The sequence below is a fragment of the Onychostoma macrolepis genome, chromosome 08, assembly GCF_012432095.1.
Source record: "Onychostoma macrolepis isolate SWU-2019 chromosome 08, ASM1243209v1, whole genome shotgun sequence".
NCBI classification, from domain to species: domain Eukaryota; kingdom Metazoa; phylum Chordata; class Actinopteri; order Cypriniformes; family Cyprinidae; genus Onychostoma; species Onychostoma macrolepis.
The window spans coordinates 22,706,531-22,734,050 of NC_081162.1; the positions used below are offsets into that span (position 1 = coordinate 22,706,531).

Here is a 27,520-nt window from a genome sequence, read left to right on the forward strand (position 1 = left end):
TATAAATCTTTAATTTACAATGTTTGTGACTTTGATACATTTTGTATAACTTTTCAAAAAAATACAGAGGTGAAGTAGCTTAGCTGTCTTCTCACTTGTCCATACAGTGCAAAAAGAAAGAAGAAGAAAATGAACATTTAATAAATAAGCTACTCACACATGATGATTGGACAAGTCAGTCTGTTTACTACTGTAGCACTACCCTGACAGAGCAACAAAAGGAGATCCAACTGAATTCCTAAATTGGACAGCTCTTCTACCCAAGGTCATGGCTGTTGTTTCCCAAAATAACCTGGAGCACAGAAGCATCCAAAGTGTAGCACTTTGTTGGGCATTATCTTTGGACACAGACTGGAGCTCTGTTCTTAAAGATGTGTCAAACCCGAGACTAGGGACTTGTTGGATGTTAGTGTGTCAGAGAGTTTTGAACCCTCTTACCCAGATGACCCTTAGGATATGAGTACAGTTTTAAAGGAACAGTTCACCCACAAATGAAAATTTACTTGAAATGTACTCACCTTTAGACCATCCAAGATGTAGACAGATTCTGAGAAATTTATCTTGCTCACCAATGGATCTGCAGTGAATGGGTGCCGTCAGAGTGAGAGTCCAAAAAGCTGATAAAACCATCACATTAATCCACACGACTCAATTGCATTAATTAACATCTTGTGAAAAGACGCTTGTTTGTTAGAAACAAAATCAACATTAAGACATTTTAAATTCAAACCATTGTTTCTGACTGAAATATTCTATCTGAAATATCCTCTATTGATAATCTTACTTTCTCCAGTGAAAAAACTCATCTTGTTTTAATCAGGAGTGAAGTATGCAAAGATCAAGCACTGTTTATAATCTAAAAACAGTCCAAAAGCATTTTAAACATATATATTGATGTATTTTGATGTGAGAGGACAACAGGTGGTGGACTTTTTCACTGAAAGAAGTGTTATTATGGACTTGTATTTTGGCCAGTTGTGTGTTGTGGATTATTGTGATGTATTTATCAGCTGATTGGATTCTCATTCTGACGGCACCCATTTACTGCAGAGGATCATTGGTGATTAAGTAATTAGTTTTTGGGTGAACTATTCCTTTACCTATTCCTTTGACATACGAATTAATCCACATACAATTGTACATATACAATAATGTATAGTTATTTATATAACTCATATATTAATGACCAGAAAAACAACTTTTATGAGGGAAATGGCATCACAGAACCAGCATATCCTTGCCAACATCCTGGATGACGTGCCCAATAGGTGCTTGGCTCTGAGCCTTGAGGTAGCACTGCTTCTTGCACTCCAAAAGCGTCTCCAGGTCCTTCCACATCTTCATCTGTCTCATATTGGGCTCCTGGTTCTCTCGCACCTGCTTCACCTGCTGACGTAGAACCTGCGAGCCCACAGGGACACAATGTTCATCGGCTTTGAAAAACACGCCTAGTGCTACATGTTCCAATGTTAATTGGAGATAAATACAATCATTTACATATGTTCAAAGCATGGCTGGTGCAAAAAAAACTGACCCATGATACCTGATCTGAATTTCAAATTCTTGCTGAGCCATTAAATATATTGTACTCATATTGACAGCAGTCAATTTTAGCGTAATTAATGGATTCAGAAAGCTTGTAAAGTAGCAGCAGTAAACAGTTAAAGGGCAGGACAGGCAGTTACGGGAGAGTTTGGCATGCCGTCATCTCTCCTTCCACTGTGCTGAGAGGGTGGTCCTCTGGTTGTACATCAGGGCAATGATTACACAAGCTTTGTCCTAACAATACTGATCGCATGCTCTGCACGTTTTGGCAGAAATATCGCAGAGGCCAGCCCCCCCCCCGCTCTTAACTAACACCAAGTTGACCCCGACAGATGAGATAAAGACAAGTAAACGACCTGATGGAACTAAGTTATGAGTCAGAGAGGTTTGACAGATGGTCAAAGACAGTCTCCTCACCTTGCCCAAGGACTCCTGCTCTGCCGTGTTCGCGATGTACTTCTCTCTGTAAGAGAAGGATATACAGTGATTCCTTAAAGGAATACTTGTTTTAGTTTAAATATTCTTTCTCATGTTTTTCCAAACCTGTTTTACTTTTTTACGTCCAAGCTGCTCTTTTCCATTCACTACAGTGGCTATTTTTCATTCAATAGAGCCATATAGTCATAAATAGTACCATAAAAAGTCCACATGCCTTGTGCACTATTTCTCAAGTCTTTCAAAGCCTTATTGTATGTGCATATTCGAATGATACTGTATTTATAGAAGGAAATTAAATCAATCAGTGAATAACAACTTATTATTAGTCTGTTCCTCAGACAAAACTATAAATATAGTGCATAAGTCATATTGACAACATTAATAATTTTTTGTATTTTTTTGGAGCTTGAGAGCCCCTGTTCATTGTATGCTTTCAATATATGCAAAATAGCAGCATAAACATTCTGAATATCACTTCTGAACAGCAGCACAAACATCATTTCAGTTCTTAGTAATTATTAATATAATTTTTGTTTATTTATTTTTTATTTTAGTTAAATTTTTAGTTAAATTGAGTAATTTTGCTGTTATTTATTTTTTTAAATTTAGTTTTTTTGCATTTTAATTTCAGTTTCAGTTTTAATACATTTTAGTACTTCAACTTAAATTAAATGGAAAACTAGAAATTGTGTCTTTGCAACTAAAAGAAATAAATGAAGTTTCAGTTATAGCTATTTTTAAAATTTCTATTAACATTTAATTTATTTCATTTAATGTAAATTTTAAATTTTAATTTCTTTTACATTTTTAGTTTTCGTTTACTACATTGTTTTGGATGACTTTAGGGTGAATAAATGACAGCATTCATTCATCCAATCATTTTTGGGTGAACTATCCCTTTAAATGTTACATTTATTTACTTTCTATTGAACAGTTGCCCAAATAAACTTTTAATGCATTGCTTGGAAGAAAAACAAATCTAATATGACAATGGTAAAATAACTTATGACTTATGATTATAGCAGTTCTCCAATTCCTGAGTCACTCCTACTTAGAATTGAACCTGCAACCTTTGTGTTAACAGCTTAAATCCTTAACCACAAGGCTATCGCCCGCCTCCACATTTAGCAAAAATTCTGCTAAACTTTTTGAATGTGTAGGCTGCATGGATCAGGAATGGGTGAATAGATACTTGAAGCATAACTGAAACAAAAGACATGAAAAAAAAAACACGCATTCTGAGCAGTAGACAGGCAGGCGCGCTGAGAGCTGCCAGCTCAAAAGAGTCTCTCAGGAATCATTTGTTTGTCAGTTATGAAGCATGAATTCATGTGTTGTGTACACGTCTGTCTTTTCACTGGAGCTTTTAGGTTTATCTATAACAGCTACATCTTCAGTTTCTTACCTGAGAGCCGTCCTCCGCACCTGTAAGTCCATTGACTGATTGATCTTACTCTGATCTGCCGCTCTCTGCATTTGACTCTCAATAATCTGTGAAAGAGAGGCCGGGGAGGAGAGAGAGTGAGAGAAAACCACAGGACTAGAAATCTCTGATGTCTAAGAGGAAGATGGTTTTTACCTCTCTCATGCAGTTAATGTGATAATATCGGCTTTCTTCCTGTGCAGTCTCTTCCCTGAGCATCCTCACTTCCTGTATAACATCAGGACATTAAATCACTGCCTGCTCATGTATATTCAATCTTATTTCATAAGATGCTAAGATAGTCAAGTTGAGACCAAGGTAGGCTATCTTTGAATTTACAAGTTGGAATTTGAACATCCACAGGATGTTAAACTTGAATCTGACTTGGACTAAGAGATTCACTAAATTTGATTTCAGAGTTATAAGCCTGATTCATGTTGTTTGGATATCCAAATACAAAACCACAAAAGAATATACATTTATTTTTCTAATATGAATTACCTTATCACACACACACAAGATATGAGGTATTTAAATAAATAAATAAATAAATGTGTGTGTTTGTTTGTTATTTATTTATTTATTCATAATGTATAATTTATTAATTAAATATAATTTTATGCTTTAATGTTGCTTGGCACCATTGTTTGTTTTTTTTAATTCTCATTTTAATTTTGATTTAAAAAAAAACAGCATTCAGGGAAAAGAAGCATTGTTCCACCATGGTGTATAAAATTCAAGTTATTTATTAAATATAATTAAATACAGTTATTTTATTAAATGTAATGCAATTACATTAGTTTACAGATAATTAAATTTACATCTATTTATAATGTAATATAATATATAGTTCAACATATAGTTCAGTATTTTTTCATTTAAACAAACTCCTAATTCAGTATCAATGTTACAAAACCCCCATAATACCTGTTCCAGCTTGGACCTGTTGCTCTCCAGTCCTGCAGAACAGGTGTCATACTGAGTCTTCTTTTGCTCATACTCTGGAGCGAGCTCCTGTTTTAACAAGCAAAACACAAGAGAATGCAATTCTGACAGAGCTGATATGCTGATTGGCTCTTTGTAGTTGATAGTGATTCTCAGTATGAGGGAGAGAAACAAATGGCTTTGTATCTTCAGTATCTCACTTGACGCTAAACAGTCACTCACTGCGTGTTCCTGTCTCAGAGCTCTCAGGTCCTTTATCAGAGGAGATAGAGCAGATTTCTTCTCTGCTATCACTGAATTCAGCTTCTTTACCTGAAATAAACACAAATCTTCATGACAAATGATGACCCGAGAGAGAATCAACCAAATGCATACAAATGAGTGAGTTATAGAAACGTATCCACAACAGAGTTTTAGTATCTTGTTAATATATGGTATTTTAATTTTAAAAAAAGTATGTTTGGTAAAAATGAAGACATTTTGCTGCTTATTAATAATTAGTTAGGTAGATGTTAAGTTAAGGTATTGGGTAGGTTTAGGGATGTAGAATATGGACATGCAGAATATATGCTTTATAAGTACTATTAAACAGCCAATATGTTAATAATCGGCATGCTAAAAAGCAACTAGTTAATAGTGCTATAATACTAAAGTGTTACTGGTAAAATTAGCGTTATTATCTATTAAAAATAGTTTAACACTTTATTAGCAATTTTTTTTTTTTTGCCTATAGAAGAATGGTGCTTCATAAACAACTGAACAATATACACATTTTAACCTCAAACACTATCATTCAAAAGTTTAGGGTCAGCAAGATTTTGATAGAAGTTTCTTATGCTCACCAAGCTTGTTTATTTGAACAAAAAGTACAGTAAAAACAGTAATATAGTGAAATATTACCACACTTTAAAATAACTGTTTTCTATTTTAAATGTCATTTATTCCTGTGATGCAAAGTTGTTTTTTCACCGGTCATTTATTACTCCGGTCTTCAGTGTCACATGATCCTTCAGAAATGATTCTAATATGGTGATTTGGTGATTAAGAATATTATGAATGTTGAAAACAGCTGTGAACGTAAGTGTATCTCATAGTAAAGATAATGATTGCAACTACCTCTAATTAGCTTTTGCCCAAATCACTTCTACCGATTTTCTGTTTATCTCTGATTATCTTGGGTGTCAATAGGGAGTTGTATCAGACAAACTGTGCACTCTTGTGGCAAAATAAACTCCTCTAGAAAGTTTATGACCTCATTAACGTTCCCCAATGTCATATGCATATTGACAGTCTCCCAAAACACAGAACAGAACATTTGGAGAAAGCTAAAGCATCATTCTCCAATCTGCCTGGCGCAGCTCACCATTTCAGACATGTCGTCTAGCGTTCGTCCCTTCATCTCGTCCAGCTCGCTCTTGATAGCAGAAACTCTCTCCAGCTCTTCCTGAGTATCGCTGAAGCCTGAGATCCCCCGCTGAGCCTCCAGAGATTGCTGAACACCAGAAAACAAACAAAGCATAAATAGAACAAATGTTTATTCGCCTTATCAATTTGATTAGATTACTTACTGAAATGTTTGATTATTTGCATACAGTAAACAGTCAATGTTACAATAATGTTATTTTAACTGCGAGCTGCATAATTCCAGCCCACAAATCAATCAAGATCTGAACCATATTAGCCAACGTTTGGAGTGACAATCTTATAATGAAATCAAAATGGACCCTATTTACTTCCATTATAAATGTCCCTGGTCAATGTGCATGATTCATCAGAACATGTTCCAAAATAAAATCTTTTCATTATATTTCATCAAAATGTAATAATGGTCTCTGCCTCTTTAATGACTTTTCATGTCTGCTTTTGTGACTAAAATTACATTAACCAATGATATCACAGGCAGCCAATAGCAATACAATCTAGATGGATAAAAACAAGTACCGTCTTACATGTTTTGCCTCGCGTGTCCTTTCTATGTTACTTAACCCCTTCCTCAACGAGCATTTCATAAATGGGGTTCGTAACAATATGCTAATGAATATTCTGATTATTGCATTAGAAAGTAAAGAGTGTATTTTGATATTCTAAAATATGAAATAACTGTGAATGTAGTTTTATCTATAACATAAATGTTGGATTTTACAGAAGCCCGTTTCTGCCACAGAATTAAAAAAATTAAGGTAAATATGCTTTTTAGTTTGTATCTCACATTTTTTCTGCAAGTCTGTGTTTATATCTAAAAAATCGTCTAAATTATGAGATATAAACCTATAATTCTTTATCCCGTGGTGAAAACAAGCTTCCATGGGATGTGTCTGCAGTGACAGTGTAACGGTCAAACACTTTCTGAAGGGTCGTGTCTGTACAGTAAGCCATAAATCGCAGTGCAAAGCACTTTATTCTCTACGTACAGAGGGAACTTCTGCTATGGGTTTTATAATAGGGCAAAAATGTGCTGAGCAGTATTTCTGGGGAGATTACATGACTAATCACATTTTGACACTTCAGTACGGCTCAACTCAACTTAGCTTCATCTAGACATTTTGGACTAGTCAGGGAACTTTGCAAATATTACGAGTGTAGTGATACTTGGTACGTCAATACTGAAGGTGCGCAGATTAGTAAATTACCAATACTGATAACTTTTATATCACCGTAATCAATGAATGTAATTCTACCTATATCATGTTAATCCTTCATTTCTTTTGGGTACAAGACGTGAGGACATATTTTATCGGCTGATGCATTTGTAATGCTCGACAGAAGCAATTTGCACATGATATGACATGTGGAACGAGTGCGTTGGCAGGGGTTTTACTGATGCCCAGGCCGTTTGAGGGGATCAGGTGCCAAAAGGAGGGGTGGCCCAGGCTCGTGCATCCAACTGCAAAATGGAGGAGGAAAATTCCCCTACTCAAAAAATAACAGCATAGGACGCAGACAGGGAGCAAATGCCGGGATCATAAATAGCCCAAGCTCAGCCTTTCTGCGTCAAATGGGCTATCAGCAAGTCAGAGACAGGGAGGGTTCAGAGGTGTGAAGTCAATTCCAGGAAGGTGCTGTAACTTCAGCGTTAATGCAATTTGAATAGACAGGGACGGGTACAGGGAAGGTAGATTATGTACCAGTGCATATAAGATGTTGAAATGATACGCTGATAGACACAAGCTAAAACACCAGTGATGTTTGAAGAACAAAGGTGGGCATTAAGCAGGACACTATTTCAGTTTCAGTTCTTTAATTTGAATTAAATTTGAATTGGTATAATAAACAGGACGCAGAATTGCAGTTTGGATTTGAATGTAAGGAGGCGGAATTAAAATAAACTGAAATACATTTGAGAATGAATGAAGCAAGCTGTGAAGTTTGGCTTGACAAACACTTATTCGAAAGTTTCAAAAAACAAAATATCAATGTTTATAGACCTTGTGGACAGAGAGAACGACAGAATGATGGATAAATGTGTGTTTACCAGCTGCTGTTGTCCAGCTGTGAGTCGTTCTCTCAAGATCTCTTCAGTCCTTTGTAGAACACCATACTCCACCTTCAGCTCAGCGATCTCCTGACGTTTCTTCTTATAAGTGCTGCTCTTGCCACGCATCTTGGCCACATATCGCTTAAACTAAAAAAAACAGGATAAAAACACAAAAAAAAAACGAAATCTTAATTAAGACATGAAAAAACGACAATAAAAACTCAAAAAAATTAATCTAAATAAAATCAAAAGGACAATAAGAAACAAAAAGGGACAATAAAAACTTTTAAAAAGGCAAATAAATAAAATATGGTCAGAAAATATCTAGGAAAAAAGTAGGGCCAATAAATACTCATTTTTCTTTATCAAAATTTTTATTTCACTATTTTTAATCTCCTTTTTGCCTTCACTAGTTAATTTTAAATGATCCTGTGGTGTGTCAAATGACTTTTTAAAGACATAAGCACCCATGTAGTTTTGCAATTAATCATAGTTTAATTTTAGGTCATCAAATCCACATGCATAATAATTAATTTTTTAAAAATGAAGTGAAATGCTGTTTGAAATTGTTTTGTGTGAAGTATAGCAAGTCACACAGCAGGACATTACCAAAAAGGATGTCTATTTCATTAAATACTCAAAAAATACCCTTAAAAACCTCCTTAACAGTGAGTACTTATGAATTAGAAATTATGGACAGTGAATACTTGTATGTAGACAATAACATGGACACTCAATAGGTGAAAAAGGAACTCCAATTCCATAGAACAGAATCAGTAGAATCTGCTGTGCAATTAATAAATGTGACATTGGATATTTCAGAAGGGATAAACAGATCACAACACACATTGAGCCCTGGTTGAGTGACTGTGTCTCGCTAATGACTACAAACAAATCAAAGCCACGGTCTCAAATAGGAAAATGGTAATGACATGCAAACACCACCCGCGCTGCATGTACATGTACAGGGTTAAGGGATGCAATGAGACAAAGTCAGGGGAACATTGTGGCCTTGTCTCCATCTCCGGTAAGGTGAGAGTCTCTAGTAGAAAACGGCTCTGAGGAATGAGTGGTTGTGAAGAAGGGGCAAACCAGGGTGCCGCTGGGACATCTCAGTGGATATCAACAAAAGAAACCTGAGCCCGCAGGCATGCAGCCAGAGGGACAAAAAACATCTTCATCTGGCAGCTCGTTCGCTCAGGCTATTCTTTTGTCAGTACTGCCAATGGCTATAAATGTTGAGGCACCGGAGAGCAAACTCAGAAATCACACAATGTGCCGTATGTCACTTGGGGCATGCAGAGATTGTGTGTGAGAGTTTATGCTTTGTGTATTTTGGGACAGCAAGGGCAGACAAGGTTGGTGCGGTTTGGGAGGGGAGCAGCAATAATGCCTCCCTGTGCTCTCGAGTTCCTTCACTGCAAACAATTGAAACAGTAACACATCAGCATTTAAATGCTTTATTGCAGGTTCAATTTATGTTAAGCTCAACAGACAGCATTTGTAGCATAATGCTGATTAATGCACTAATAATGTCACTTCATCTCTTGTATTAATTATTCAGTTTAGACTGAGTCATTTTAGAGATTTTAAGCAGCGATCACACTAGACTTTTTTTGATACTGCAACATTTTATGATATAAAGTCATGCTCTGCATTGTCTTTTTTAAAACTATAAATTCAACATTTTACAAATATAAAAAACAAAAATATACAATCTACTCCACTTTCCTGCAACACTGCAAATCTGTAGCTTTAAAGTTTGTCACACTGTGATGTATTGTTCTTCCATCGATCACGTCTTCACATGATTCAAATTCTCACTCAAAGATGCGCTGTTGAGATGAAGTAAACAATGAGTGCCGCCATTCTGAATTTTAACTTCCGACTGGATGCTCTTCTGTTCCGGTTTCCATAGGAACCCATTCAAATAGTGCCCATCTGTTTTTAATGTAGCTAACGTCGGCAGCTTTGTGTCATCTACACACTCATTAAACTTTGAGGAGTGAGGCACTGACAAATGATGGTCTTTGCGACACTGTAAAGTGATGGCGCTATGGAGCCATGTGCTTTTTAAAAACATTTTAATAGGTTTAACATTAGATTATCAGCTCAGAATATACACTAATTTGACTAGAAACACTGTAGACCAGAAATGCAAAGCATCTTTCTGGTTACAAGGCAGACGTGACTTTTGCATTCAGGAAAAACGTCTATACTTTTGGCTTTAAAGTACAATGAAAGTAAACTTGTAGGTCAGAGTTCACCAAACTTGAACTTGTAATATTCATGTTTGGTGAACTCTGACCTATGTGTTCTTTAAAGCCATAAGTATACTTCTTGTCCATGTTCCACTTCATCTCAGTGCATGTTTGAGTGATTTCAGCATTTTAAAAGAACGAGCCGAAAACGTCCATCCATGCTCATTGTGAAAAGAGGTTTGTGTGTGCACCTGTGTGGGAGACTGAGCAGATCACGAAAAAATAAGTATACCTGAGCCTTAAGTGTCTCACATCAGGATTTTTGCTTTTTTAAAGAAAAAGAGGGTTGAGTAGAAATAAATTTTTGTAGTAATTTCCATAATACCACAAATGTTGTCGACTGAGCTGAATTTGTGTTGAACTGCCTCCAACTTATCTAACTCTGTTGCTTTCAAATATTGTAATAAAAAATTTTTACACATTTTTTGAATTCCTTTTAAAATGTTTGTTAACTCATAATTCATTTTATTTTTATTAATTTTAGAATCCAGCAGAAAAAGTTAGAAATTACATTTAGAAATCATAACCCTAACCCTAGGAACATGGAACTCTCTTTTCCTTCTACATTGTGCCACAAGTTGACCATACTTGGTTACTGTCTTTTTCAGAGGCTCAGACTTGCGCATCCCTATCACATCTATAGACACACACTCTCTCTATAGTTTCAGCTATCCATCACTTGGCTGTTGCTGTTCACGGTTGGATGAGCCATGGACAGAAGTGAGTGTTATCATGGAGAGGCTGATAAAATCGCAGGAAGTCCAGAATTGGGGGAGGGATGGTGGCTATTTTAGCCAGGGTGCCGCTCTATCTGCTCGGCCTGCCAATATCTCTGCCCAAGGCCAGCCAGGGAATGGAACGTCTGCTTGTTAAAAAAAATAAAAAATGCAGACAGACGGCAAAAAGTGAGGACAGGATAGTTCACAGGTCTCAGAAACAGACACAGGTCTGTTCATCACTGACAGTTACTCCGGGAAATCTCCTGGGAAAAAAACATTACAGCTCTGGCTCCGGGGCCAGTGTGAGAAAGTTCGAGCCAGATGACATAACTGTCACCTGCCCTTTTAGAGCTGTACTGCTTAAAGGGGTAATTCACCGCTGGCAAGATGGGCTTTTAATAAAACTTGCCTGGCCATGCAGTAGAAACGTAAAAAATTGTTTGAAATAGGTCCTATATGACCAGAAAAAAAAAGAGAAAAAGGGCAGTTCTCTGATTTTGGTACCATCCTTCTGTCGATCCAGAAAGGAATAAACAAAATGCAGAAGTTTGGTCTATAGTTTTAAAATAAAAGCCCTAGAGCTGTCAAAAATCTGCAAAATTCCACCTGATGGTTCAAAACGTGCATCTGGCAGACTTTTCTTGACAAATAAATGCTACAAATAACACAAAAAAGTACACATTGTTCATTTACATATACAACTGCCATTGAAACAATACAAAGCTGGTTGAAAATCTGCAAACTTATCCTTTAAGTGTACATACTTTATGTTTTTATGTCTTGCATTTTTGGTTTTCTATGATACACAAAACAAGCAAATTCTGATAATTTAGGTATGCATTGCAAAAAGTAAAGTTATCTAACTGGTTATTATAGTAGTTTTAACACAACAAATGTTGTAATATTTCTAAAAGGAACAGGATGAATTTGTGAGTGAACCCTGAAGCACTTTCAGCTGTGTTTCTATATGTGTTGTGGATAGTAACTGTGTGTTTTCAGTACCTCATCTCCACGGATCAGCTCCGCTCCACCCCGCTCTCGTGCCTGACTACTCTTCATGTTCAGTTCTCTCTCCACAGCCGCCAACTCCTCACGGGCCTCCTGCAACTCCTCCACCTTGGTTTCCTTCTTACGTACTATAATAGCAGCCTAAACACACAAATTAACTTTTTACACAAATTTATTTATTTTTTAATAAGCTTTTGCTGGTTTATTGACTCCCACATTTTCTTAATTCAAATTTTAACAAGGATATAAATATAAAGTTTGAATAAATGTAATGTTTTTAATATATTAATAAAAATAAAAACTATGAAAAAACGTAAGATTCTGCACTATTTCTTACTTTCATTGAAGATGCGCACAAGATGTTCTCTGGAAAATCTAAAATCATGCTGGAGCACATTCAAGCAAAAGTGCGACAAACTCAACACTTTCTGAAATTCATGTATATTTTTAAGTAAAACTTTTCACCCAAACTTCCATGCTGATAAACAAATGCAATTTGTTTAAATAATGCTTTAACATTGTTTTTCTATGTAAACATGTGCTAGACGGCTTGATTGACAAGACATTCGAAAACAGAGCAATCATGTAAAAAAAAAAATTGCCTTTTAAAAAACGCATATTTTTTCCATTCCACTGCCCAACATTTCACATTTTTAAATGCAAAAACGTGTTTCGTGTCAACGGCCCCATCGACCTTTGGAAACCACTGTCTGTAGGAAGATCAGTTGCCTGGGACAAAGGTCAATTATACAGTCTTCTTGTTATACAAAAATATTTGACATCAGAATGCTGCCGCTGACCAATCAGAATCAAGAGAGCTGTTTAACAGGCTATGATAATGGACATCTGGCAACTACATATGAAACAAATGCACATTGTTGTATTATCAAATCAGAGAACATCAAACATTCTTTCAAGTTCAAAAGACATGCAGGACAAGTGCATCATCTCTTCACACGGGTACGAAGGCCACATGGCCACCTATACCCTGTGTTTCCATTCTGTGCACGCTGGGCTTCAAAGGGTTTAAGGGGCAAATACTAAATCAGACAGTACTCAACCCTGCATGAATAAAGATTGCCTGCAAAACAAAGTTTGGGCAGAAATCTCCCTGCCCAAAATAAACCTGACCTCTCAAGTAAAAAGAACAACACCTGTTCAAGCAAAGTCAAGTAAGTGATGAAAGAGAAAAACAGAGATCACACCTTACCTGCTGTCTGAACAAAGAGAGTTTATCATCCATTGGGTCGTTACGCATCATCCTCTTCTCAATCAGATGGTTGATCTCTGTGTTGGTTTCTCTGATCTAATGAACAAAAGACATTTCATTACTCTATACGCTACATTCAAAAGTTTCGGGGCCAGTAAAACAAACATAAAGCAAAGATGCATTAAAACTGAGAGTAAAAACATCTATAATGTTACAAATTTTTTCTATTCCAAATAAATGCTGTTCTTTTGAACTTTCTATTCATCAAAGAATCACAAAAAAAACTGAACAGCTGTTTTCACACTTTCTTTAAGCAACACACACTGATTATAATAAGAAATGTTTCTTAAGCACCAGATCAGCATATTAAAATCATTTCTGAAGGACGACGCCTACTTGTTCAAACTTTACCATTAACATATTCACATCCATGCATACCGACTGACCTTGTCCTCCAGCTCCCTCAGTTCTGCTTGGCCCATAGCAGGCTCAGACGCCACCTTCTGTAAGTACTGCACCACCTTTCTCATGTTCTCCAGCTCTCTGGGCAGCTTCTCAGACACCATGTAGGAGTTGAACTTGATGTCCTCCTCAAGTCTCTTCATAAGGCCTGAGATTAGGATCATATGCATGTTACCTTTACAAATACAAGTAAAGTGATCTCGCTCTGTGCCACAATACTTGTCTACTGCACTGAGAGTGTAATAAGATTCAGTGGACATTGTAAAGAAACTGTTTTGGAGTTCTGAACTTGCAACATGAGAACACAAGAAATAAATGCACTATGAATAATTCCTTGAAAGATGAGTAAAAGGTCCAAAGAGATCACAAAACAAGATATGAGTGACTAAAGGTTTCAAAAAGATTTAAAAAAAAAAAACATTTTTTTAGTATGGGTGTGCACTGGGAATCGAACCAATAACCCATGCTTAAACTCTGAGTGATTCTGGGACAGGTGTCCTTAAGTATAGCAACTCACTCTCTGGCTTTTCATCTGCGGCTGCCTGCTGCAAGTCTTTGAGCTGGATCTGACATCTCTGCAGTCTCTGCTCTGCCTGGAAGAGCTACACCAGAGACGAAACACAGCCTGAGCCATCAGAATGTCCAGGAGACAATAACTGATTCAATAACTGGTCATGGAGCTCCAGTGAGTTTCTTCAGACATAAACATACAACTGACTGTCTCTACCTGGTTCTTCTGCTCCTGTTTCTGATGAGCAAGAGATTCTTCTCTTTCTTTTTCCACCCTTAGCTGTCTGGCCAGTTCCAGCATGCGTTGATGGTTTGACACTGCCTCCACCTAGTGGAGAAGAATAGTATCACAAAAACCAGGAAACCAGACTAGTTGTTTCACATTTACTATTCTAAATAAGTGAATTGTCTGGAATGGATTTGATTCGAATATGGTTAAAGCTGGGACTTGAAAGGAGTTACGATCATATGCGTATATGGAATTTTCAGACCCAATTTCAGCTTCAGAACTTTTGCGGCTATGAACATGCATGTCAGAAGTAATTATTTTATAATTGTTAAATATTTAATTAACCTAAACCTATTTTGTGTGTATTTAAATGCATTCATTATTCCATTTATGCCTTTTAAACAGTGACCTCAGCAGTTCTCTTTGATAGTTCTCTGTAAATGTGTGTATTTGCAGGTGCGATTCATCATTTTATTTAGTTTCACAAACAGATTCTATAGGATTCTGTCTTTCTTACCCTCTTTTTAAGCCGCTCCACCCTTTTTATGAGTTGATCCTTCTCCTCTTCCATTGCAACAATGTCCTGCAGCGACACATTGTTATTGTGTATATAATGCAAAACTCTACATGACCAGATGGGACTTCAGCAACACTGGCTTTCTTACCCGTCGAATCTCAGCGGTGGAGAAACCTGAGCTCTTCAGCTGTTCACACTCTTTGTGAATGTTCTTGAATCCCTCCACCAGCTCCTCATACTATAAAAACAATAGAAAGAAAACATTAGAATAAAGCACAAAAAAATAAATATCTATTAATCTAAATTGATGCACAAATACACAAACAGAATCTATAAGATTGTATAGGATACAAAATAGGCTTTAACATTCACAAGTGACAAAACTGTACAACAAAAAAGAAAGCAACCACCATTATTTATAAATAATATACCTGTAATGCATAACTTACATTTCACAGGTATGTTCTCCATCTGTAAATGTTAGAAAGCCATGGAAATATTTCCATTTTGCTGTCAGAAGTGTGTGAGCCTTCTGCTTTGAGATTCTCCGCTGAACTTCACAGACTTCATTGAACGAGCGCAATGAAATAGGAGCTCAATAACTCTGACTAAAATATACACTTTGCTGAAATATTTGTAGTTGGACAATAAATGTGACATATATAGAATTTTAAACCTACAAGCAAGTGTATTTGTATGATAGCACTAACTGTAAAGTGACTGTAATGGTGTAATCAAAACAGCCTTTTTACTCAATTAGTCAGTGCTTTTTAAAAAAATGTTTTATTATTATTTAAATTTTTAGTTTAGTAAATTTAACTTCTGCTTTAAAAGCATTATTTTTGTTTTTAGATTGCAATGTTACAATGTTAGAATGTAATGTGATTTTAACCCGTTTTTAACATATTATACGCCTACGGTTACATTCACTTTATTTGTTGAATCCAAATACAAAAGCGTAGAAAATACCGAGATATATACCGTAGGGCTGGGCGATATGAGCAAAAATTCATTTCTCTGTATTTTTTGACTGATTTGCGGTATACGGTATATATTTCGGTATTTTCTACGCTTTTGTAGTTGGATTAGCTTGTAAAATAGCTTGTAAAAGCGCCCTGCGCATTTTACTTTCACTTTCAAATTAGCAGCAATATGGCGTCAACAACAAAATACAACGTAGAACAAAAAACTTTTATTAACAAAACAAATAAAAATACACCATGCTACATGACTAATATAAAATAATAAATAACTTACACAAAAGTTTAGGTATACAAAAATGAAGATCAGTAAACACTGTAAATGAGAAACAATAGAATGTTTATTTGCAAAACGAATAAGAAAGCTTGAAGACATGGCATACTTAATGTAAAACAAAAAATAAATGAATAAAAAAAATACAGTTTAAATAAATAAAAATCAGCAAACACTGTGGAACCAAATAAATAAGAAATGCATGTTTAAAAAAAACTTCCAATATCACCTTAGATAAATGGCAGAAGTCAACTTGCTTTTCAAAATCCAAAATATTTTTAAAACAGGCGTTTTTGCATGTCATTTTGAAACTCTTCTGTCATCATCTTGTCTGTCTCACCTCACTCTTCTTGTCAGCTTCTCACGTGATCAATGAATGAATGAGCTTTATTGGCCAGGTATGTTTACACATACGAGGAATTTGTTATAGTGACAGAAGCTCCACAGTGCAACAGAATGACAGCAACAGGACAGGACACATGGAGGGTTGTACCCATGATTCGCTCAGCAGTCCGGACTACCCTCTGTAGTCTTCTGAGGTCAGATTTGGTAGCTGAGCTGAATCGAACCAGACAGTTATTGAAGTGCAGAGGACGGATTCACTGATGGCGGAGTAGAACTGTTTCAGCAGCTCCTGTGGCAGGTTGAACTTCCTCAGCTGGCGAAGGAAGTACAGCCTCTGCTAGGCCTTTTTCACAATGGAGTCAATGTGATTGTCCCACTTCAGGTCCTGAGAGATGGTGCCCAGGAATCTGAATGACTCCACTGCAGTCACAGTGCTGTTCATGATGGTGAGTGGGGGGTGAGCAGGGGGGTGCCCTTCTCCTGAAGTCCACGATCATCTCCACAGTTTTGAGAACGCAGCCCTGAGGAGCTCCAGTGCTGTTGGTGTGGGTGCTGGATGAGAATTTTCCCAGCCTTACTAGCTGCTGCCTGTCTGTCAGGAAGCTGGTGATCCACTGACAGACGGAGGTGGGCACAGAGAGCTGAGTTAGTTTATTCTGAAGGGTGTCCGGGATGATGGTGTTAAAAACGGAGCTGAAGTCTACAAACAGGATCCTCACATAAGTCCCTGGTTAACTGCAGGGGGTCCAGTAAGGGTCCAGTGGAGGCCGTCAGATAAGCCAAAACCAGTCTTTTTAAATGATTTCATGGCCACAGACGTTAGAGCCACAGGTCTGTAGTCATTAAGTCCAGTAATTTTGGGTTTCTTTGGGACGGGGATGATGGTGGAGCATTTTAAGCATGAGGAGACTTCGCACAGCTCCAGTGATCTGTTGAAGATCTGTGTGAAGATTGGGGCCAGCTGGTCAGCACAGGTTTTTAGGCAGGCTGGTGACACACCGTCTGGGCCTGGTGCTTTCCTTCTTTTGTTCTTTCTGAAGACCTGGCGCACGTCATCTTCACTGATCTGAAGTGCAGGTGTGGGGGAGTGGGGGGTTGCTGGAGGTGTTAATGGTTGTGTGGAGAGGTGTTCAGGGCGGGTGTGGGGTGTTTTTTTCAAACCTGCAGTAGAATTTGTTCAGATCATCTGCCAGTTGTTGATTCTCCAGAGTGCTGGGGGATGGTGTCTTGTAACTGGTGATATCTTTCATACCTTTCCACACTGAAGCAGAATCACTGGAAGAGAATTTGTTTCTTAGCTTGCCAGAATAATTCCTCTTTGCCACTCTGATCTCCTTTTCCAGTGTGTATTTGGCCTGTTTATACAAGACTTTATCCCCCGTTCTGTAAGCATCTTCTTTGTCCTGACGGAGCTGTCTGAGTTTTGCAGTGAACCATGGTTTGTTGTTGTTGTAAGTTAGATGAGTCTTGGTAGGAATGCACATATCCTCACAGAAACTGATATATGATGTTACAATCTCTGTGAGCTCGTCCAGATCGTTTGCAGCAGCTTCGAAAACAGTCCAATCAGTAAGGTTTCATAAATCCATCTTTTTAACAGTTCTTAATACAGGTTTAGCAGATTTAAGTTTCTGCCTGTAGGTCGGTATGAGATGAACCAAACAGTGATCAGAGAGTCCTAAAGCTGCTCGTGGGACAGAGTGATATGTGTCCTTTATCGCTGTGTAACAGTGATCCAATATATTACTGTCTCTGGTGGGACATGTAATGTGCTGTCTGTATTTTGGCAGCTCGCGGGAGAGATTTGCTTTATTAAAGTCCCCAAGAATGATTAAAACAGAGTCTGGGTGTTTTTGTTCTGTGTCTGTGATCTGATCAGCGAGTTTCTGTAAAGCTGAGCTCACATTCGCTTGCGGTGGAATGTAGACACTCACGAGAATGAACGAACAAATCTCCCGCAGCGAATAGAACGGCTTGCAGTTAATGAAGAGTGTTTCTAGATCAGAACAGCACATCTTCTTTAACAAAGTTACATCTGTACACCGCCTCTCACCCCGCCGCCGTGGGATTTCCCCGTTGATTCTGTGTCGCGATCTGCTCTGATCAGCTGGAAGTTAGGCAGACTTAACGCACTGTCTGGTATGGCGTCGTTCAGCCAGGTTTCCATAAAACACAGAGCAGCAGAGTTTGAAAAATCCTTGTTTGTCCGGGAGAGCAAGTCAAGTCAAGTCAAGTCACCTTTATTTATATAGCGCTTTTAACAATACAGATTGTGTCAAAGCAACTTTCCAATATCAGAATAGGAAAATAGTGTCAATAATGTAAAATTACAAGATTAAACACTCAATGTTCAGTTAAAGGCATTTCATTATTGAATTCAGTGATGTCATCGTCCAGCACAGTTCAGTTTAAATAGTATCTGTGCAATCATGTAGACGATATCGCTGGAAAATAAGTGTCCCCAACTAAGCAAGTCAGAGGCGGCAGCGGCAAGGAACCAAAACTCCATCGGTGACAGAATGGAGAAAAAAAACCTTGGGAGAAACCAGGCTCAGTCGGGGGACATAACGTGTTGTGGCTTTACACCGGTAAAACCATCAACACCGACTATTGCAGCAACCCTAGCTAACATTGGCAGCTTTGTGTCATCTACACTCATTAAACTTTGAGGAGTGAGGCGCTGACAAATGAAGGTCATTGCAACACTGTAAAGTGATGGCGCTATGGAGCCATGTGCTTTTTAAAAAATATTTTAATAGGGTTAACATTAGATTGTCAACTCGGAATATACGCTAATTTGACTAGAAACACTGAAGACCGGGAATGCAAAGCATCCTTCCGGTTAAGAGTCAGGCGTGACTTCCGCATTCAGGAAAAACGTCTATACCACAAATCAGCCAAAAAATACACAGACATGAATTTTTGCTCATATCGCCCAGCCCTAAAAGGAACCGTTCATCCACAAACGAATATTTGCTCAAAATTTACCCTCAGGCCATCCAAGATGTAAATGAGTTTGTTTCTTCATCTGAACAGATTTGAAGAAATTTAGCATTGCATTACTTGCTCACCAGTGGATCCTCTGCAGTGAATGGGTGCCGTCAGAATGAGCTTTTCACTTCATAAGATGTTAATTGTCTGAAGTTGTGTTGTGGATTATTGTGATTTTTTTATCAGCTGTTTGGACTCTCATTCTGACGGCACCCATTCACTGCAGAGGATCCATTGGTGAGTAAGTAATGTAATGCTGTAATTTCTTCAAATCTGTTCTGATGAAGAAACAAGCTCATCTACATCTTGAATCAATTAGCAGCAAATTTTCATTTCTGGGTGAAATATTCCTTTAAGCCATACTGTATGTTCATTAGTCATACCTGGTGGTAGGTCTCAGCAATGATATCATCTTGGATAAACTCTGCAGGAATCTCTAGTTTGACGAGGAATCTGGCCAGGTACGCTCTCTTCTTCAGCTCTGGAATCCTCTGTAACAGCCAGTGTAAGATGGGGTGCACCACAGGCTTACTGCCTGCCACCAAACCCTGACGAAAACTGCTTCTGTCAGGGTATACACATTTCAAAGCTGATTAGATATTTAAAACTTAAAAAATACAAGAGCAAAAATTAAATCCATTTTGAATCCATTTCATCTTTCTGTTTCTTTCTCCAGAAAACAAACCTGGCACCCAGCTAAGCTACTGTACAACACCCATATGTCCTGAGACCACCATGTTACATATTCTATACTGTTTTTCACTGTTTCTGTCTTACGCTTCAGACATTCCTCCAGGAGGTTTGTATTTCAGCATCGCAAGAAGAGTAAACATTCTCTTAGCAGTCTGCTCAGGCATTTCCTCACGTATATCAATGGCTTGCTGAAAGAAAAGATAAATAGATCGAGACAAGATAAAGTGTTACAAACAGCCGATTAGAGGGAACACACAACATAAACATAAACCTGAAAGATAGGGTCTGTATAGCACACCAGTCTATTAAATACAAATGTAATGTAATGTGAAATAAATAATTATAAAAAAACAGATGACAGGGACACAAAGAATACTGTTCTGTACTATTATTTATTATATTTATATAAGGTTACTTAATTTACTTTGCATTTGTATTAATAAAGATGATTTTTTTTCACGCACCTTTGGATCAATTTCAGCCAGAACATCATTTAAAGTCTGCAGTAACTGCATTGGCTCCAGAGAGTCGAATGTAATGAGATTGAAGTTTTTCTTAAAAGGCTCCCTGTTCAGCTGTTCAACGATAAATTTGAGCTGTTCGCTCATCTTGGAGGGTTTGTGGGTTTCAAAACTAAAAACAGCCTCACTTGATTGCGATGTTTAGACTTTTTTCAACTAACGTTCGCTAATTGTCGAGCTAATTATCGAAGTATTACTTAGTTCTCTGAGCGCTGTCACAGAATGTCGTTTTTTTAATTTACTTTAGCGAAATTAAAATGATAAATACTTGTATACGCTGTGTAACTGCGTGTACCGCTAACACATCAACAAAATCTGCCTAGGAACCGTTGTCACACAAGGCCTGGTTGCTAACAGGAAGTTGGTCATCTGAAGAGATTTCTTGTTTTTTAAAATAAAAGCCCTTTAAAATGGTTTCTACTCTGCAAAAGAAAAAAAGGTTTAGTACTTGTTTTAAAAAATATATCATAAAGGATCATAATATATTAGCAAAACAAATATAGGACAAACATTTTTAAACACTTCAAAGGTGATATATAATATCACTCTCTGTGAATGACAGGAATTTGTCAGTGGATAGTTATGAATTTAATTTAATTTTATTTTATTTTATTTTATTTTATTTTATTTAGTTCCATATATATATATATATATATATATATATATATATATATATATATATATATATATATTTATTTTTGTATTATTATTATTTTTTTACATTTTAAATTCAAATGAACACTACATATTGATCTGATAAGCATAATATGATGTTAAAATGTTAGTGTTTTTAATAATAAGGTGGGCCTATTATATTATAGATGAAATCTTTTATGTTGTCCCAATTTCTATTATCATCACAATCATCATCATTATTAATATATGTAGTAATAATTATTATTATTATTATTACCTTGTTATAACATTATTATAAAACAACGGTACACAAATTGTTATTATTATTATTTACTTGTTACAGGTTACACATTATTATAAAACTGTTAAGCCTTTTTTCAATCTATAACCTAACTACTGTTTAAAAAAAATCTTGAATTTTTTCTTGAACCTTTGTCCATTTTACTTGACTGTTTTTCTTTATTTTACAAGAGCAAATTTGTACACTATATAGGTACTAGACAAACTAGAACAAATTAGAAAACAGATAGTATATAGAACTTAAGTATTTTCACAGCTGGGATGGGACAAAGGAAGAAATGAAATGGAAAAAAATAAATAAAATAAAATAAAACATTTGAAAAATTCCTTTCCCATTAATTTTCCTTTGTGTTCGAATGTGTCGCATGAATCCACTAACACACACATGTTAGCAGTTTATCTGTGAGTAACTGGTGTTGTGTGAGGTGGATTTGGGGCTGCGTGCTGCTCTGCGCGTGGCCGTCTAGCTCTGTCTGAGGCGCGTGAATGCACGAGTACATAGGCATTATCTTCATTTCGAGTTTCATCGGCAATTTACAGAATGCGGAGGTGAAAACGAACGGTCTCGCCGATCGAGGCACAAATCCTTTACGGTATATGCTGGTATTACACCAGTTAGTATTATTTTTCTTATCTGAAAGCCGGTTCTGGCCGAGAATCACGCATGCATTCAAACAGAGGATTATCGCGGAGGAACTGCCTTGAAACCATGAGCTGCAGTTGGGGGACGGAGCTGTGGGTGAGTACAGCCGAATGCATCTGCGAGATATTAAGCAATATAATGCACAAAATGTTTAGGATCTCCATTAGTAACATGCATATGGACATTAGTGATAGATACATACCCCACCGCACCACCCATTTTACAGTGATGCAGATCGCAAATTCCAGCTACTGTTACAGGAATCTTTCATTTAGCACCGAATCTTTTGTATGCACGTCCAGATATTTTAATGCAAGCAAATGCATGCTCTCTAAAGCCCGTTTAAGGCAATTATTAGCCATCAGCATTGACTAAATACTCTGGATGGCAATAATCCTGGGCTAATGCTGTCCCTAACCACATGCAATGAGGCTGGAGCAGGTGCACAGGTTATTCCCATGGATGTCCTGTTTTAGCTTTGATGTTGCAATGTGTATGTAATAAAGTAATAGTGTAATATTGTTGCACCTCATGTTACTGCTTCTATTATGATCTTAAATATTTCATATTTTCAAGACTGTTGGCTGTAACATCATGCAACCTTAACCTAGTAACAACTCCATAATGTAGGATAAAATATTCAAGGTTGTGTAGCCTGTGGTTAAACATCTGGGCTGGTAACTAAAAAGTTTAGACCTTGCAAGCTTGCCCTTAATTTGTTGTAATTTGTGTAGAAGAGACCAGGGAATGTGGTAATATGGGGTAAATTGTAACAACACCAGTTCAACCAATTAGAAATAAGTTATGGGGTGAAATCATCTTACATGGCCACCACCCTCTTCAGGTGACAGTAGAAGCTTGTAAGCCTTTGTAAAATATTATGAGGGTAATATTTTAAAAGGATTTATAGGACTAAAACCAAGTTTATAATTTGATTTGTGGTCATGTTAATGGATGTTAAGTGACAGGACTTGTATCATCTGAATCAGCAAGTTTTCATTTAATTAAATTAAAAGCCTTCCATCGTCATATTTAATGTATATCAGGGTTGGTGTGGGAAAGTTATTTGAACAACCACACTAAATTACAGCATTCATACATTAGTAGGTTATGAAAACAGTGCTTCTTGTAGTTGACGATAGTGTAAGTTTAAGGAAAAGTTGATTTTTAAAATACTTTAATGTGACATCTTAACTGTATTCAAGTTTAAGACATTGTGCATTAAACACAAAGTTACAGACATTGAAAATGTTGCTGTGGATAAATGAGTTAAATGACTAATAATAAGTAATAGACTGATCATTATTCAAAAAATGGTCAAATGCTCTAAAAGCTATGTTATGGATGCCACAGGAGATTCAGATCAATATGTTTTGTAACAGTAACCTAGTGGTTAATAGGTTTCAAAACAAGTTAAATGCTCTGTGATGGATGAAGTTTGTACTGTGTATACAGCGATAAGCATTAGGCATGTTACGGCTGGAGGGCCAGCAGTGCTGAATAATGGATCTGACACGTTGCCAATGTCAGAGAATACTGCAAACTCATGAAATTATATGGGATGACTTTCATTCTGAGGGTATTTTGATATCAGTCCTTTGGGCCCTCTTTCACAGTTATATCAAATCCATCAAAACAAAATCTATAATTTTTATCTCCTAAAGTGTTCTGTTGGCACTCTACCTTCATTGCAATTTCATATTTTGTCAATGTTATATGAACGGGAGACGCTCTAAATGGTTAGTCGCTCGTATGTTAACTTTCGGTCTGATGTTTTTCTGTCTTTTGCAGGATCAGTTTGATAATTTAGAGAAACACACTCAGTGGGGCATTGAGTTTTTGGAACGCTACACCAAGTTTGTGAAGGAACGGTCTGAAATTGAACTGAGCTATGCTAAACAGATCAGGTAAGATAAAGACAGATTTGTGGCTCATATTTGTAGTTCTTATAATGATAAGGTAACTTTATCATGAATTAGATGCTCATATTTTGTCAGTTGAAGTCGTCTATAGTGCTTTATGCAGTACAGATTGTTTTAAAGCAGCTTCACGTTAATATACAGAAAGGTAACTGTTAATGTTTCAAAATGCATAAATTCTGAAACAGCTTCAATTTTAACTGTAAAGCAGCTCTACAGAAGTGTCATTATTTACCTCCATTCAGATTCGGTGTTGATTCACTTCAGTTCATTAACTGTCAATGTTGCAAAGTTCATCGTTTATGAAACAACTTCAGAAAACAATAGTGTTAATATCCAGCTTAATATCCAGTTTTTTGTTTTAATATAATGTTAATAATAATATTTTCTGAATGTAATAAAATAGTAATAAATAATAGTATTTTTGTATATATATACAGTAATTGTATATATTATAATATAATTATTTTTGGTGGAAATTCAGCAAAAAATAAACAAACCATGTGGCAATTGCTATTTTTGGATAATCCAGTGAATTAAATACTATTTTTGATCCTCACAGGTTTGTGTATCTGAACTGTCAGTAATGTATCAGTTCACTTTTCAGTCTGAATACAACACCCGTACAGTAAATGACAACTGAAGCATACAAATATTCAAAAAGATGGTGTTTTATGAGGACAAGGTATTATGTCAGTGAGAACAAACATAAAACGGGTCACATGTCCAACGTGTATTACCATGGATACTGGGTTTCCACGGCTCTGACCCACATTCTATTATCTACCACTGATTCTGTAATATTTCTCGCTGGCTGCATTTTGGAAGTTTATTAAGCAGCAGTTTCCACTGGAGATGTTGACCCTGAGGACACAGGATGACTTACCAGCATCATCTGCGCTCCCGCTCAAAGACATATGCAGAGAAACCTCAGCGTTTATAATAAACCCCACAGCTGGAGCTCACAGCGGCGCTGCTTGCCGTGCAACAAACAGGCCCTTTCTGTTTATATTTTCTGATCACATAAGAGAAAATCCTCTTTTCGTAGCCGTTCGCTCAATCCGTGCATTGTTGTTATTTTTAAGAACTGTGTCAGACTGTATTTTGCTTTCAGAAAGGAGCCTTTAATTCACAACATCTCCCAGAGGCTTTTTTTTTTTGTTCAGATCGCAGCCATGGGTGAAAGATTTATTAAGCGCTAAGCACATGTTAGCAGATAAACGGCATCGACATGGATCTGTCTTACCGAAGAATAATAGTCCTTTAAAAGCCGCTGGGTTGGGTTATTCTAATGAGGATTTATTTATGGCTTTATCAACCTTTTTCCTATTTGCCGTTGCGTATTGACGCATAGGGCGGCCCATATAGGCCAATCGTGGGGAAACTATAGCAGACAATAAAGCAACTGCATCGGTGTGGTCTTGTCAAGAAACTGCAAGATGGTGATCTGCCTAGCAACACGTCAGACTCCTGGGAGGTACCGTTGGGTGTGTGCGGAGAGAGGGAGAGATAGAGTGAAGGAAAGCTGCAGGAAATAGCATCGAGGGGGCGGCACCATCAGCATGCGCTCTCACCATCGTAATTGATTTTAAGCCATTTATATGCCCTCTTGAAATTAATCACATGATATTCATGTATAAAGCAATGGTTTTCTCGTTTTCACTGTGTCATTTGTCGTTTTCCTGTGCTCAGTTTTCTATTCTGATTGACAAAGGTCAGCCTCATGAATCGTGCGCCTTGTTCAGTGGGATGATACGATTATTCTGATGGTGACAATATTAGCTTTTGTTTGCACTGCAGTCTCGCGTTGCACCACAAGCACCATTAGATCTTATTTGTCACTGACATGCACAATTTCACTCATTCAAGTAATTGGGAAACAGACACCAGTGAAATCAGTGAAATGTCTTGGTTTGCTTTGCTGGAAGCTTGGTGGAAGAAATGTTTGCTAAATTGCTGTTTTTGATGTTAGAGTAACTGTTTTTAAACTATTTTTTTGAATTCCTATTTAAATGTGCAATTTATGCACCACTGCTTATCAAACGTAATTGCAAAAACAATGACTAAATACTCTCTCTATCTGCCATTGGTTGAACAAACAGATAAAACTCACACCATTGGTTCAGCCAATGTAAACAAACATCATTTACATATTACTTGTTTATAGTTGCTTTATAGAATAAAGTGTTTTAACATTTTAACAAAGTGTCTTATCTTTCTTATTATAGGAATCTGTCCAAGAAGTATCAGCTCAAGAAGAATTCTAAAGATGAGGAGGAATTCAAGTGAGTGAGAACAGTTTGGCATATATAAATCATACACGTGTATTTTGATATCTTAATGTAGCCGTTTACTAATGATGTTTCAAATTTAGTTACACAAAACAGTTTATGTCATACTGCTGTTCAAAAGTTTGGGGTCTGTAGGATTTCAGTCTTTTTGAAAGCAGTCTCTTATGCACAACAAGGTTTCATTTATTTGATCAAAAATGCAGTAAAACAGGAATATAGTGAAATATTATTACAATTTAAAATACATTTTTATATATATTAACAGAGAAAACAATTAATTTATTCCTGTGATGCAAAGCTGAAATTTCAGCAGCTTTACTCCAGTCTTCAGTGTCACATGATTCTTCAGAAATCATTCTAATATGCTGATTTACTGCTCAAGAAACTTTTATCATTATTATCAAGGTGGTTGATATGAATTTTATGCTGAAGAAAATTGCTGAAGAAAAATATGAATTTCTATCCCAATCTAACCCAAACTTTTGACTGGTAGTGTTTATATACTAGTGCTATCAAACGATTAATTGCGATTAATCGCATCCAAAATAAAAGTTTTGGTTAACATAATATATGTGTGTGTACTGTTTATTATGCATGTATAAATACACACACATACAGTATATATTTTGAAAATATTTACATGTATTTACTAGGGCTGGGACGATACACTAATCTGCCGATTCAGTACTATCCCTATTAGTGTTGGGCGATATGCTCAATTTTCATATCGTCCTATCGTCAGCCTGTGAGATCGTGCTAATTTATTTAATTATTTATTTACTTAGTTTCATTGCCGGAAAGTGAACCAACTCCAGCGCATATGACTGAATTTGTATTTAACATGATAACAAATTAATAGAAACATCGTAAGTTACTAATTATAATGCTTACATTTCCTCAGTTATTCAAAAAGCAGCTACAGAAAACAAGCAAAGAACATTACATTTCCAAAGAACATCATCACAAGCTTGGCCTAGCGCGAGTTTATGCACTTTAAAAACACTCCCGTTATAATCAGTGAATCTACACTGTATGATGAATAAATCTCTAATACTTACATCGCACATACATCTGCACTTTGTTGTTTATGATGAGAGAACTCGTGAGTCAGAATTCAGTCAGCGCACGCTGAACAACGGAACTCCGCTGTTCCAGCGATGGCTCATCTGAACGCCTCTGATTGGC

General features: G+C 36.7%; 2 protein-coding genes across 4 annotated transcripts in view; one reads left to right on the forward strand and one right to left on the reverse strand.

Annotated features, from left to right (window-relative positions):
- Positions 1-27,490, reverse strand: ift81 (intraflagellar transport 81 homolog). 3 transcript variants are annotated; one of them, XM_058784662.1, is made up of 18 exons: positions 27,394-27,490; positions 20,110-20,213; positions 19,716-19,896; positions 14,891-14,980; positions 14,743-14,808; positions 14,214-14,324; positions 14,004-14,088; positions 13,471-13,634; positions 13,025-13,120; positions 11,809-11,955; positions 7,824-7,973; positions 5,715-5,843; positions 4,574-4,663; positions 4,334-4,420; positions 3,563-3,634; positions 3,389-3,474; positions 1,963-2,008; positions 1-1,401 (listed from the first exon to the last, which is right to left on the reverse strand). In XM_058784662.1, the coding sequence occupies exons 1-18, from the start codon at positions 27,400-27,402 to the stop codon at positions 1,219-1,221; spliced, it is 1,896 nt and encodes a 631-aa protein (XP_058640645.1). In that variant the 5' UTR covers positions 27,403-27,490; the 3' UTR covers positions 1-1,218. The 3 variants fall into 3 exon arrangements, with proteins under 3 accessions (XP_058640645.1, XP_058640644.1, XP_058640643.1); XM_058784661.1 differs by lacking the exon at positions 27,394-27,490 and adding an exon at positions 20,490-20,919 and having other exon boundaries at positions 5,715-5,825; positions 7,914-7,973; XM_058784660.1 differs by lacking the exon at positions 27,394-27,490 and adding an exon at positions 20,490-20,916.
- fnbp1a (formin binding protein 1a) overlaps positions 21,899-27,520 on the forward strand; it is a 30,631-nt gene continuing 25,009 nt past the window's right edge. Inside the window, 3 exon segments of the mRNA XM_058784664.1 lie at positions 21,899-22,221; positions 23,917-24,032; positions 26,273-26,329. Of these exon segments, the coding sequence (XP_058640647.1) occupies positions 22,147-22,221; positions 23,917-24,032; positions 26,273-26,329 (248 nt within the window). The 5' untranslated portion in view covers positions 21,899-22,146.